Genomic DNA, 14,182 nt, shown 5'->3' on the forward strand with positions numbered 1-14,182 from the left:
AGGAGAGGTTCAGGACTGACCACCAGTGGCTCGGTCCGAGGGCGAGGCAAGCAGGGGAACGTCTCCCGCAGGAAGGTGGTGATCTCTAGCAGCAGCTGGCAGGCGGCCATCTTCAGGGCAAAAGGGCAGCCGCACTTCGTAGGGTTCACCGTGTCTGATGAGACAAAAACCATGGTCAGCAAATAAACTGGAGTCCATCATAAGGGAGAACACCTAGAGCCACAAGAAGCACATACAACCTCTAATCTGGCCATATTTAAATCCTAAACTCTTCACCTCCTGAGGTCAAAAGGTTATGAAGATGTTGTGTATTTATGATGTTGGTGAAGACTGATCAGGTTGGATCGTCTCATCAGATATCAGGTTACCAGCGCTGGAAAGACTTTTAAAGGGGCAGTAAAAGACAGTTGCTGCCATCTGGTGGTCAAATTAAAAAATTGCTCAAAACTCAAACCTTTTGAATTAAAGGGGCAGTTTTATGTATTTTCCAGGCACATAGTGATATTTTATATCCCAATCCTTTAACTATATTACGTTCAGTTGTTATAAAACTACTATATATGTCAAATATGACTTAAAAGAAATTTGAAATTTCACTTCATAACTTGATGCCTTGAAATTGGACCTCTGTCTTTTCAAGGAACTCCTGCACTTTCTGAAACTTAAGGAAGTCATCACATCTCACAACATGGCTCCATTAGTAAGATTAGATTTAAATTAAAATACTTTTTAAAAAAAAATCAAAATAAATTTTGGATAAAGAATTTTGGTCAAATTCCAGTTTCGTCTCTAATATTAACTTTTACTGGCTGAAAAGTTGGAATTTCTTTCCCTTATATACAAAGACCAGAAACATACAACATAAAAAATACATATATAATTTTGAAATTTCTGAAATGTTTTTAATTAGCATGTAGCAGTTCCAGATTTTAAATTTCTAAAAATCTGTCCCGTTTCAGCAAAAAGTTTGCTTCATGTATAAGTTAGTTAAAGAGTTCTCCCATCAAAAAATGTTTCACAAAGTTTCATAAGTGAAGTTTATGAGTTTGAAAAAATAAAAAATGCGGGACTTTAAAATTTACATTTAAAGAAATCGGTGGGATTTAGAGTTAGGCAGTAAGCCACAATGATGTTTAAATGGGATGTTACACAGAGTAGTGCTGCACTGAAAACAATACATCTTAAACATGTTATGCGACTCAAAAATCTGAAAAGTGCGGTGTGTGTTTGTATTTAGCCCTCCTGAGTCGACGCTTTGCAGCAACAGCTAACATTCTTCACCAGCTTTGCAAAGTAGAAAAGCCCCAGCTCAGTCAGCTCACTCAGATATCTGTGAACATCAACTTCCAAGCTTTTCTACAGATTCTCAGCCGGATTCAGGTCTGGACTTTGACTAGGCCATTCAAATAAATCAACACGCTCTGATCTAAACCAACTCCCTGTAGCTCTCGTTGCTTCCTTAAGGCAGTCTGGATGTGACTCACTGTCCTCTAAGTAGTCCTCCTCCTCATCTTCCTTCCTCATCCTGCGTTTGGTTTCTTCGTCGTAGACGTAGCCCAGGATGTTGGCCGGGCTCTCGCTGTCTGAGTGACAGAGCTCACTGAGCCTGGTGCCGATGGCCTGCGCAGACAGACACCGTTAGAGGAGGCGGACAGACCAGCAGCTCGGTTTGATCCTGTTTAACTCACATCTCCCCACTGGCAGAAATGCTTGGCAGCATTCCACTGCAGCTTCTGGTTCCTCTTGTTGCCCACTATCGGCGAGCGGCCCCTGGACAGGCCCTTCTTGGTGATGTTGACATGGTGGCCCTTCATCCACTCTGGCCAGTTGCCACGGTTGCAGCGGTGGACGAACCTGGCGCACTCCAGGAAAAGGGAAGCGCGGGCCACAACAGGAGCCTCCTAACAGCAGAGAAACGTTAAAAAGTGATTAAACGGATCCGGTCTGGCTTGGTTTTATTTTTTTTAAAGTTTTAATTAAGGAGTCTTAATTTTGGTACTACTGATCTGATTAATGATAGGCCGGCATCAGGAACTGAACAGCAGCCACTGGCAAATGAGAAGGAGGCTACTAATTAACGTTAGCTTCGGATAAGCTAGCATGCCTAGACTGGTGACCTACAACTCCTACGTTCTTCTTTAAAGGAAACTTTATCAAAGAACATGGTTGTCATACAACAGTCATCATACATTAGATGCACTGAGGTTTTCTTTTGACAGCTTACTGTAGACCAACATGACTCCAAGCAGAAACATGCTGGATTATAGGAGATGAAGTTGGTTTCTGATGGCAATAGGCCATTGTACCTATATTTTTGTATTAATATAAACTTATGATCAATCAACTACAAAATATGTACCATAAAAAATTACATGTTCAAACTGTTCTAATAACTTAGCGGAGCATATTATACAATATAATATTCATGGCAATAAATTATATACATGTTTCCAAAAAGGAGGTCTACTTAAGTGCATTTTTTCGATTTCACAAAAAATAAGGAATTATAAAACAAATTGAATTCATTCTTCAAAGGTATAACATCTGGGCTCGTTATTACCATAATGTTTGGCTAATAAAATATTCATATCGAAGTTAATAAACACCAAATTTGACATCTTGGATCGCTATATCTGTAGAATGGATCCATGAAAGCTCAATAAAATAAAGGTTTTACTAGTCACAAACTAGGTTTTTAACTAATCTGCTTTCAGTGTAAAATAATCTTATAAATGTTTGCGCAGTCTGTGCATTAAAGATTTTAAATTAAAGCAAATTAAAGATGCTGAAGGTAGTGAAAAGTTAGGTGGAATCGCCCTTTAGCCATCTGCTGAATCAGAAGCGTTAATCAGAAGCCAACTTCAGCATACAGTAAATTTATGCTTGATGTCATGTTGGATTATCTATTGTGCGACAGATATAGTACTTTTCCTTGATAAAGTTTCCTGTATAGAAGAAGGTGGCATAGTCACTAGCCTCTCCAAAGCTAACACTAGCTCGTACTCTCCTCATTTTAGAGTGGCGGCCGCTCATTATTCTAGTGAGAAGCTGGCTTTCAATGGATATAATCTCCTTTGACAAGAAAACCAGTGTTGGGTGTCCAATAGTCTTAATTTTGACTATTTTCAGAGAGGCCTGTACCAAGTCTAGAGCAGCAGCAAGGATGGAGGCGTCAGGAATAGTTCCCGGCTCGCAGCAGTTGAGGAGGAACTGGAAGCGCTTCATCCCCTGCCGGATGGCGCCCAGGTTGACCACGTTCTTGTTCTTCATGGCCTCCTGACTGGCCGCTAAACGCTCCTGGAAACCATGAGGTCCTGAAGAACGGGGCACAGATGGAAGGTGCTGGAACAGCAGGTCGCGTTTCATAGGAAAACTGCATCAAAGGTCTCACTTTATATGAAGTAACGTGGCCTTCCAGCACATTGAACACGAATGAAAACATGAGCGAGAGAAAACAGCCACGGGCTGAGCCGACACGTGAACGCCGTTTCCTTTTCTCCTTCAACTTGCTGCCAAATGACACAAAGAAAATACCTTCAGTGGCAGCTCAAGTGTGAGCGCAGCCCCACAGAGATAAAGCTGTATGCAGACGATACTGTCGTTTAGCTAGCAGCTGGAAAATACCACCACAACGTCACCACAGAAGAGACAGAGGGAGCACCGACAGCGTCATGGTACAGCTGGCGTGGAGATGCTCAGCAGCAGGGAGATGCTCTCCAACAGATGATTTATTAGCGACAACGTCCAGGTTCACCAGGAGGAAACACAACACAAGGTGCTTCGGACAAATTACATTCAGGTTCTGGGTCATCTTGAGATTTGAAGGACGACTTATTGTGGAAGGATGGCGCCCATCCTGAGCGTTGTGGTTTTGCACAAAAAGTTTCAAAAAGTCAAAAAACACAATGCACTCAATCATTTTTAGACATTTCGAAAAAAAACATTTACTTCCTGAATTACATAATTTTACTTCAAAACTAAATGGGTAACATTTAGAAGTAATTACAACTAATAACCAGTATTTTGTCTGATATACATCAGATATTAAACTCAAACAAAACTTTTCCAAAACGTCCTGGATGGGAAGCTATATAAGGAATTACCTTGGGACCGATACGAACGCAGTAAATCTCAAATGGGGGTCAATGTTTTTAGAACCTTTCCAAACCATCTTGGCTTCACATGTAGCCCAGTAGCTAACTGCCATATCTATCTACATCCAGATGTTCTTTCTCTTTCCCAGTTGGGCCCCCTTTCATATGCAACTGATTACTGGACACAGGCAGGTTGTGTTTTGTTCCCAGATGTGGCCATAATCCACACTTCATTAACCTCATACAAGAAAGGTCATCTGGGAACCCACAACTAATCCCATATGTTGGGATGAGCCAAGTGGGCTCATATTTCCAGCCCATATGTGCCAAACTCAAACATACAACTAATGAATTGCAAACTATTTTAAATGGACCCAATGCAGGTTAGTTCATATCTTGTGCCCCAAATTATTGTTGTTTTTGTTGTTCACAACCTTCTGGAAACTTTTTGTAGCAAAACGTCTTAGAAACATGATCTAAACATCGACGGGCTGAGAAGGTTCGGTTCAACAGCTGTCCGGGAGACACGGGACAACAGATGGCCAAAGACAGGACGAGACAGGACACCACTGAGACAGGACAGAGAGAGTGCGCAGAGACAAAAGCAGGATGGAGCGTGGGACACCCCAGGGAAGGGGAGGTCTACCATCTTTCTCTTCTGTGTGGTGAAGCTTGGATGGATTCCTCCTGCCAGACCTCCATTTACCGAGCCGCTTGAAGAAATTCTCCTCCTCGTCCCTGCCGTATTCCGGCCCCGCAGCGCCCCCTTCAGACAGCTTCACCGCGCTCGTGAACTTCACCTGAAACGTGAAACATGTTACGACGTGCGCTTCCGGCTATAGCTAGGGGCTCCTCCGGGAGGCTGACCTTCGAACTCTGACGGATGAAGGAGAGCCGGTCCACTGAACTGATGTCCAGCAGGTCCTCCACGCCGTCCGTCAGCCCAGACAGGGAGGAGCGCTTCAGCCAGTTTCCTGGACCAATCAGGACGATAAGGCCACTAAAACAAACTTTATGAAACACTTTCAGTTTAATGCAAATAAGCATGCAGGGTCCAACAGACAGGAAACAGATTTACACACAGAGTTTGAACATGCATCATGAATTTACTTAAATTAGGTCTTTGGAAGAGGGAATTTTTGCTAATTGTCGGTGGTGTTCCGCACTGAAGCTCATTGCATAAGACATAAAGTTGACAAAAATGAACTCCCGGTCTGGAGCAGCGTGCACACATGGGACACAGACGAAGACCGACAAACGAGACAAAGAGAAGGAGAAAACATTGCACGAGGATGGATCAGAGGATGGATTCGCGTCCACATACGTAGGACAGAGTGAGTGATGGGGAGGCGGGCGGTCCTACGGCATGCTGAGGCACACAGAGGGACACAAAGCAGATTGAAGAGATGAAGTGATCCAACCTCTCAGGATGAACAAACGTTGGACACAAAGCACATATATCAGATTGAGATATGGTCATGGAAACGAAGAAGACTTGGTCATTAGCTGCAAGATAAAACTGAGATGGTTGTAGATTGATTAGACTCACCAATCGGTAGTTTGAGTTTCTTGCGGAGCGAGATGCGTCGGGATCTGGATCGGGAGCGTCGGTCGGTGGTGGTACCGGAGTGTGCGGTGGTACACTCCGAGGTGTCCTGCTCCGACTGGCTGCTGGTGTCGCTGGCGGCACTCTGCGACTTAAACATCTTCCTCCAGAAGTCCTTCCTGCCAAGCAGAGCGCCCGGGATCTGTTCATCGCTAGCGGCACAAAGAGGAAAGGCGGTAAGGGGAGGGTGTGAATACTTACGCACCAAAACGGCAACAACGTGAGATCACACAAAGGGGGAGCACAGACAGTTTGGAATGGCAGCTGGGATCAACAGAGGTGATGTTTCATGGAGATGCTGTGATCTCGACACTCACTGTTCGGGGGTCTGGGGGGGTCTACTGGAGATGCAGCTGCGACACTCATCTGCAGCACTGGACATCTGACCCTTCTCCCCGGACACACCCGCCTCAGACCTGCACGCACACACACACATACCAACACAGCCCACTTGAGTAAGGCGCCAAATGAGTTCATTTGATGCAGCGAGGAGCAGGTCAGGACAAGCAAAAGCAGAATGGAGCTGAACCGGGCGGGTAAGGCCTCATAACGGTTCAGATGCCAACAGTTTGGTAGGCCTTTCTGTAAAGCCATGTTTCTGCTGCAGCAGCTAGGTACAGGTCAAACCATGATGGTACCACCACTAGATTTCTCTTTAGATAGAACATTAAATTCTAAGGGGTTCATTGTTGTTGCTTCTCCCAAACGTTCAACCTTGGTTTCGACAAACCGTAGCACATTCTTCAATGAGGCTCAGAGAGGTTTTCCAGGCCTGGGAAGAGGCATTTCTTCTTCTGTTGCCATATTCCTCAGCAGAATACATTATATTGATGTCACATCATGTCAAACAAGACAATCCTAGAGCATTTTCAACGTTTTGCAAACTTTTCACCAGCTTCTGTCCAGTCTTTTTATCATATCAAAATAATGCCATATTTCCCACAAAACAGCCTTTAAATGCTTTACAAAGATGAAGTGATTATGTTAGTGTCTTCAAGCCAAAGCCTTCCAGGAGCACTGGAATAGTTTGCAGCCAAATGGGAACCATCAGAAAAAGCGCCTTCAAGGTTGAAACCATGGTCCGCATCAGAGGGAGGTGGACTGTCCCCTCTGGGTCAGCCAGAGGTGGACAGACAGGGTCCAACAAATTCTGGAAAAAGCTCAGGGCCAGAGGTAAACAACAACTTTCCCTCGTGTTTTAGCCATTTCACATAACCGGTGAGCTTTACCAGAATTATCTGCTGTAACTGGACTAAATATTGTTACCACTAAATAGTATTACTCATTATGTATTTATGTGACGCTGCTGGTGTAGTCAAGTAATGTGGCATACAAAGAGGACTTTCTCAAGTGTTTAGCCACATTATTTTGAGAATGATAGCATCAAATCATTCACTCAGACAAGATGGTGACAAGACATGAGGAAAAATAACCAAGCAGTGATGAGAAACAGTCACTGTGATTGGATACACAGAGGTTTGCTTACATTTACAGGCAAGGGAAGTGGTTTAGCATTTGATTAGAGAAAACACGATGACTCTCAGAATGACTCCAGCCAGTGATTGGCCACTACCTTCTTGGTCCGAACTGTTTGCCGTCGTCCTTCTCGTCGGGTTTCTTGGTGGCAGTCACCTTCTCGGCGCTGTCCAGGAGCGCGCTCAGTGCCACCCTGCGGAACACGTTTCCATGGGCCTCTTTTATAAACTGGACCAGCTGGCGGATGTCGCAGTACAGTCCCTGCGAAGGCAAAGCAAGAGTGAGATCGATGTGCGAATGAGAAACCGTGTTGGAGAACGGAGCTACATTCAGGCTGATATTCGCCGTTTATTCACATCCATACAGATCAGGATGAATTCTCTGCAGCTATCCTCTCTGGACTTTATCAAAGCACCAGTTTCAGCCTGTGGGCAGAAGACCTTTTTATTACAGTTCAGACTAAAGCCTTCCTTAACAAAAGCTAGTCATCATTGTATTACAATTTATGAACCATAAATAACGTCCTTCTTTGTGGAATCCATGCTTCCATAAAGAAGCATAAATTTTTCATCAGTCAAATGAAGCTGTAAAGCTTCATAAGCAAGCTGTATTATTTTTATTTTTCATGCAATAACACTAACATATGAACTAACAGTAGCTTTTTAGTCAAAATATTGGTTTATAAGCTAATATACCCATGTTAGCATTTTACCTTAAAGAAAATTATATGATACTGAACTAATACTAGCAGATGGGTGGGTCTAAATTAATTAATCCTTGGAAGGACCTGGCCTATCATCCACGGCAAAAATTGGTAGGTGTATACACCCAGATATATGCCATTACCTGGGCATATATCCTGTTGTCTAGCAACAACAGCGCTAAACTCAAGCTAATAAAAATGGAGCTCTAAATCTGGCTGAGCATCTTTTTTATTTATTCAATTTTAAATGACAAATACTGGTTTAAATGCTCATGTAGGCTAATTGTAGCATATTGGCTAATATGTTCACCATCTCTAATATGGTGTTGCAAGCCAATATGATGAAAACATCTAAACAAATGGTGGCCAATGTGCTAATGAGCCAATTTTAGCTAACGTTGTAATGTTTGCCTCTTAGTTAATGTTAGCATGAAGACTAGCTAAAGGTAGTGTAGTATTGAAGACTATTTCTGCTTGGGACGTCAGGTTACAAAAAAAATTATAATCTTCAGCTGATATTTTTAATTCTGACAAAACTATTTACATTTTGTTACATTCCCCCAGACAAAGCGGGGGGAAGAATAGCTGCTATAAGCTAGGTACCTGTGTTACTTACAGGAGCTGAAGCTAACCTGTCCAGTTAATATCACAATGAATACAAATATCAATTTAATAGAAATTTCCACTTTTCAAAATAATAAAAAATGAGCTAAAGTGTGCAGCATTGTTTACAGTTTCTAGTTTTAAACGCACCTTTCAGATTTTCTGTAATGTAATACAACTTTAGTGCCATTTGATGGGGAAACCAATACAGCAGGTTGATGGAGTAACAACGAAAACCAATCATGTTTCTATGCTTTCTGTTGAAGTGCTTCGTGTTGGAGTAGTTTTATTTATCTTGGAAGAACAATTAGTCAAATACTTTAAAATGTGGTCTCTGGTTGGAATTTCTTCACATCAAATATTCTGCTATATCACCAAATAACAAATTTAGCTAAAAATTAAACTTATAATTAAATTTGATCTTGGTCTTTTGATAAGGCGATACATAAAAACAAAGCAGTGGTTCGTACCTTGATTGTTTCTGTCGGTACAAAGTGGTCTGTTTATGGAAAATAAGATCCAATTATATACTGTGATCACTGAGTAAAGCAGTAAGTCAGGATCTTTCTGTTCATCCATAATAAAACCAGTAGTGATGGACTTCCCGTCCCACTCACCAGGTTTTCTGGGCTGTGCAGCTCGTGTGTAGTCGAGGCACAGCGGGTGATGAGGGACTTGAACATGCAGCCCACCACCACTGCCTCCATGTTCTGCGCCAGCGACTTGTTGTCCCCCGTGGCAAAGTTGTTGCCGAAGCCCGCCTTGTCTGGAAGCAGCAGGAAGGCAGGAGAGACCGGGGATGATACAGGAGCCGGTTCAGTCGGCGGGATGGAAGTGGGAGGGGGACAATACTGACCAGCTGAAGTAGTGAGCCCATACAACAGAAAGGAGGCAAGGGGCAAAGGAAAGGGGTTCGTAAAGCATATGGGGGAGAAGCAAAATTAAAAGGATTCTGGGTAGAGGATACATGCAAGTGACTAAGGCCTGCTTTAAACAGAGTAGGGGGCTTATTGTCTGGGTCCAGTTAGATGAAACTGCAAAAATAAAGCCAGATTCAACACACACAGGTGTAAGTTTAGGAGTTGCAGGCGAGTTTGTCACTTTCGGACAGAGTGAGGGGTGCAGCGATGAAAGCGGTGTCTAGGGAAGGGTCTGATTGGGTGAGTAAAGTCATCGTATTGCTTATGTTATTGACTGTTATTAATCATTAATCGTGTGTATCTACCGATGTTTCTTTTTTTCGCCCTCCTGGACCTCTCACCTGCACTGCCGTACTCTGCAAGAGAAAAGAGGCGGGGCACAAGTTGATTGACATCAGGCCAGCACAGACATGTAAGGTGGTCTCAGAAAAGACGTGGCACCCCACCTCCACCAGGAGGTGACCCCAAGATGCACACAAGTCAAAAATAAAACGCACACAAAAAAATTTAATAAAATAAAAAAATACGAACAAGGTGCCCTGGTCACTTTCCATCAACAAAACACTCATTGCTTCAGCAACTTGCCAACTGCGGAGTATTTTGTACTAAATGACAGTACCATGTACAAAATACTTCAAAATTTCAGTGCAAAACTGGAAAACTGGCATGTTCATTGTGTCTCATAGCCACCGTTAGAGCAGCAATGCAATGGGAGAAGCTTCCAATTGGCAAGTGTACAGAATGGATGAGCGAGTAAGGAAGTCAGGATTTGGCTAGTTGAAGTGGATGAAGAAAAGGTAAGCAGGAGGAAAACATCAAAAATATGACAAGCAAAGACAAGTGAATGGAGGAGAGGGGGAAGACAGATACACACACACACACACACACACACACACACACACAGGTAGGGCTAGAATGCAAAGTCAAGGTGCAGGGTGGGACAGCAGGGTCAAACATTTAGCTTTGTTCACTGCTAGTATGCTAGCTGTTATTGAGGCCCTTCTAAAGGGACACACACTAATTTTATCACTGTTATATTACTTCTAGGGTGATCTGCCCTCCAGAAACTGAAGGCCAGAAGCTGGCCGTAGCTTACATGCTAAAACCAGCTTTCAAGCTGGTCTTAGCATGTAAGCTAAGGCCAGTTTAGCTTACATGCTACTTTGGCATAATACCAAAAATATGGCAAAGAAGAGTGGTCTCCTTTTTTCTAAATCTTCAGGAAAGACTTGTAGCCTTTGTGTTCACAACGTTTATGCTTTTGTTTGCTCCTCATATACCTTAAACATTTAAATACTTTCAGATAATTCTTGTTTCAAACTTTACAAACCGTAATATTATTAGCAATTTTATGTATCAGAGTAGTATGAAATTGTTACATTTTAACAAAAAGTAATTTTTTTGTCAAAACAAATTGTATAAGCTATGATTATTTTTAATGGTGGTTTAGCCGTTAGCCATGTCTTTTGTACCAGAGACAAGCTAATGATTCCAAACTTTGCACACTGTTGCCGTTTGCTAATGCAGCATTGTATTTATTTATTTTTCAGAAACCCTTAAGCTCAGCTTAATATCACATTCCCTAATATGCCATTTTATGGTGTGTGTAAACATTTTTAATGTCCGAGTTTGGAATATTTTCCCAAACTTTTCATGTAGCGAGGATTATTTTAAATTTTACACATTTTGGGTTTATGCTAATATTAGCATTTCTACAATATTATTCTGGGGTCTTTTTTTTCTTACACATAAAAAAACAAACTTTTAGCATATCTCTTATGTTTGTGTATTTTTTAAATCCATTTTTCTGTAGTAGTGTTTGCTATCTCAAATTGAGGTATATGCTAATGCTAGCAGTTGCAAAATCCAATGTTTAATTAAAGTCTGCCTTCTGTAAACATGCATACATGCCTTATCCAGATTTGCCTGTGGTTAAAATTTGTAATAAAATGAAATCAAGTTATAAAAATGTTTATTATGTTAAACTTTACCAAAAAAAATAAAAATAAGCCAGGCTGTATGCTTATCACCATATTTTAATAACATGGTTTCTTGTTCCAAATCTTACTTTAAGAAGTCAGTCTCACTTTAAAAAGTCATTTGTGAGCATTTTTTTATTCCTTAGCTTAATTTTCTTAAAAGCTAATGTCAGCCTAAGATCTAGCATTAGCATATTTGTCTTGAAGTGGTGAATTTCTGCATCAAATGAATATACTTAAATCTGCATGTTTTTATACCTTGCCAGAACACCAGGTATTTTTTTAATAATTAGCTCTTGAAAAGCTGAATGTGAATGGAAATGCTTAGTATTTTAGCAGTTATTTGGTGCTAACAAGTTAGCAGGCTAAACTCGATGGAAAGCATGCTAACATGCCAGCTAAACTGCAGCATGTTAACATGCAAGCATATTTTCATTCCTGACTTTTTGCAGCAAATCCTGCATACGTGTTCAACGTTAAACGAATCGTAGAAAAATAATGTCGTACTGATACTTGTGCTGCTCAATTTTATCCAGTTTCTGCATCTGGAATCAAGGCTGATGCAAACGTTTTGAGGGCTTGCATCCCACTCAGATACTCCACATACTTACTGTCTGTAATGGGCTCCATGCAGAAGCCCAGCAGTGCGTGCAGGAAGTCCACAATGTTATTGAGGGAGTCTTTGTTGACATACTCGCGCATTGTTTGGCGAAACTGCACTTTGTCCAGCTTATACAGATTAGTCAGACAATTCTGGGCCTGCAGTGAAACATAAAATATACAATAGTCATAAAGAACTGTGGGAATACCAAGCATGAAGTGTTCTCCATGTTCATAGGGAAATAATCAGCTGAGATCAAGCGTCCAACCTGCATCCTGAGGCGGTCTCCTGACAGTCCTCGGTGGCCCTCCCCACAGCCGTAAGCGCAGCCCAGAGACTTAACTATCTTGATCAGCATGGCGAGAGCCAGGCGGTGGGTGCTGAAACCAGAACCCTCTTCCTCCTGATGAAGAAGAAAACAAAGTTGGGCTTTCTCCCAGAAAACTCACTAAGCTCGCCGGTAGTGGTGCTAAGCCAGCCATCCGGTGCCCCACTGGGGTTTTTGAGTTGAAAGACGTTCAAAGTAGACAGGAAAATTGAAAATATCACCAGGTACACTGCAAAAACACAAAATCTTACCAAATCTTTTTGTTCAGATTCTAGTGCAAATATCTTAGTACACTCAAAATAAGACAGAAATAACTTAGAAGTAGCTTTTCTGCAAGATATAGGAGCTTTGTTTTAAGTAAATAATTCCTTAATATTGATGAGAAAGTTCTTGTTCCATTGGCAGATTATTTCACTTATAACATGGAAAAATGTCATTATAAGTGAATTTATCTACGAATGGTACTAGAACTTTTTCATCAATATTAAGAAATTATTTACTAAAACAAGCTCCTATATCTTGCTGAAAAGCTACTTGTAAGTTTGTTTTTCTTATATGAAGCGAAGTAAGATAATTGCACTAGAAACTGGACAAAAAACACTTGACAAGATTTTATGTTTTCGCAGTGTAATTATGCCTTATTGGAAGACATTATTGACAATACCTAAACACCAACCATAAAGTCTTAAAAAAGGGAAACATAAAAAAAAATCAAATAAAATCCTGCTGAGCCTAGCAAGTAAAGCCTGGTGGCCCGCCAGGCTTATAATCCTCTGAAAGTGTTCGAGATTAAAATCTACAGAATAAACTGAACTCACCTTTTTGTCGTTCTCTTTGTTATTCTTGACGTCATCCTTGCTCCCCTGCCTGCTGCCTCCGCCGCTCCCCCCTCCTCCACCTCCGTCTCCACCCCCGCCGGCTCCTGGAAGCGGGCCGCCGCCCTGGGCGCCACCTGCCAGGCTCTGGCCGGCCGGGTCTTTGGCCCGGGCCTCCTGGTTCTCCTTGTTGTCCGGCTTGGACAGCTTCTTGCCCATGCCGGGGACGACGCCCAGCTGCAGCAGGCAGTCGATGATGTTGAGCGCCACGTCGCAGATCCTGGAGCTGATGTCGTGGGCGAGGACGGCGTAGAGCGCCCGCAGCACGGCCTGATGCAGGGAAAGGGAAAGCGCGTTATGTCACCGGATGGAGCTATCAGGAGATGCGTTCAGGGTCCCCACCGTTAGGTCCAGCATGCCGTTCTTCAGCACAAAGTTGTTGGTGCCCTCAATGTTCTCGCCCTCCTCCAGGCAGGAGTAGTTGATGCAGGAGTCGGTGAGGCTGCGGGGCAGGTTGGTGCAGGCCAGCGGCTCCACGGGGATTTCGGGCGCAGCGGATGGGTTGCACAGCTTCTTCATGTGCTCGGTGAAGAAGTCGGCGTAGCCCACGTTGAAGGAGGCCACCGTGGTGTTGAACGCCGCCATGGTGATGGTGGAGATCTGAGATCGCACTTCACAAGAACAGTTCAGTGTTTTAACCCAAATCCACCGATTCATTAAGCAAGACATCCCCAAAAAGGTTTTTCTTCGACTGAATATTCCCCCCATTCTCTTCCATTGTTAATAATTACCAAAGCATTATATGACACGTAAGCAACCATCTTTTTATTTTTGTAAAAACTGAAGAAAAAAAGCCCAAATTAACAAATCAACTGTAACAAGTGATCAGACGTCTGTACCTTCTGCTCTACTTACCATTCCCGTTATTATCTTTATAAATTCAAGTCATTTCTTAGAAACCCCTCAAACAAATTTTTTTTTTTAATTAAAAGGAAAACAATTTCACAAGCTGAAAATTAAAAATTAAAGCGAATAGGAAGAAAGCCCTAATCAGGGT

The 14,182-nt window shown here is 42.3% G+C and overlaps 1 protein-coding gene across 17 annotated transcripts in view; it reads right to left on the reverse strand.

Annotated features, from left to right (window-relative positions):
• The window catches only part of unc80 (unc-80 homolog (C. elegans)), a 52,248-nt gene that overhangs the window by 28,116 nt on the left and 9,950 nt on the right, over window positions 1-14,182 (reverse strand). For 9 of the 17 annotated variants that reach the window (XM_028010820.1, XM_028010830.1, XM_028010824.1 and 6 more), the window contains exons 12-27: window positions 13,528-13,796; window positions 13,129-13,455; window positions 12,251-12,385; window positions 11,993-12,140; window positions 9,708-9,758; window positions 9,339-9,341; window positions 9,100-9,248; window positions 7,274-7,437; window positions 6,018-6,116; window positions 5,644-5,852; window positions 4,962-5,068; window positions 4,741-4,894; window positions 3,142-3,314; window positions 1,689-1,901; window positions 1,485-1,620; window positions 21-154 (exon numbers count right to left, since the gene is read on the reverse strand). In XM_028010820.1, coding sequence (XP_027866621.1) covers window positions 21-154; window positions 1,485-1,620; window positions 1,689-1,901; window positions 3,142-3,314; window positions 4,741-4,894; window positions 4,962-5,068; window positions 5,644-5,852; window positions 6,018-6,116; window positions 7,274-7,437; window positions 9,100-9,248; window positions 9,339-9,341; window positions 9,708-9,758; window positions 11,993-12,140; window positions 12,251-12,385; window positions 13,129-13,455; window positions 13,528-13,796 — 2,471 coding nt within the window. The remainder of the gene's footprint in view (window positions 1-20; window positions 155-1,484; window positions 1,621-1,688; window positions 1,902-3,141; window positions 3,315-4,740; window positions 4,895-4,961; window positions 5,069-5,643; window positions 5,853-6,017; window positions 6,117-7,273; window positions 7,438-9,099; window positions 9,249-9,338; window positions 9,342-9,707; window positions 9,759-11,992; window positions 12,141-12,250; window positions 12,386-13,128; window positions 13,456-13,527; window positions 13,797-14,182) is intronic. The other 8 variants (XM_028010832.1, XM_028010831.1, XM_028010836.1 and 5 more) reach the window with 5 other exon arrangements.

The sequence above is a fragment of the Xiphophorus couchianus genome, chromosome 24 (genome assembly GCF_001444195.1).
Source record: "Xiphophorus couchianus chromosome 24, X_couchianus-1.0, whole genome shotgun sequence".
Taxonomy (NCBI): domain Eukaryota; kingdom Metazoa; phylum Chordata; class Actinopteri; order Cyprinodontiformes; family Poeciliidae; genus Xiphophorus; species Xiphophorus couchianus.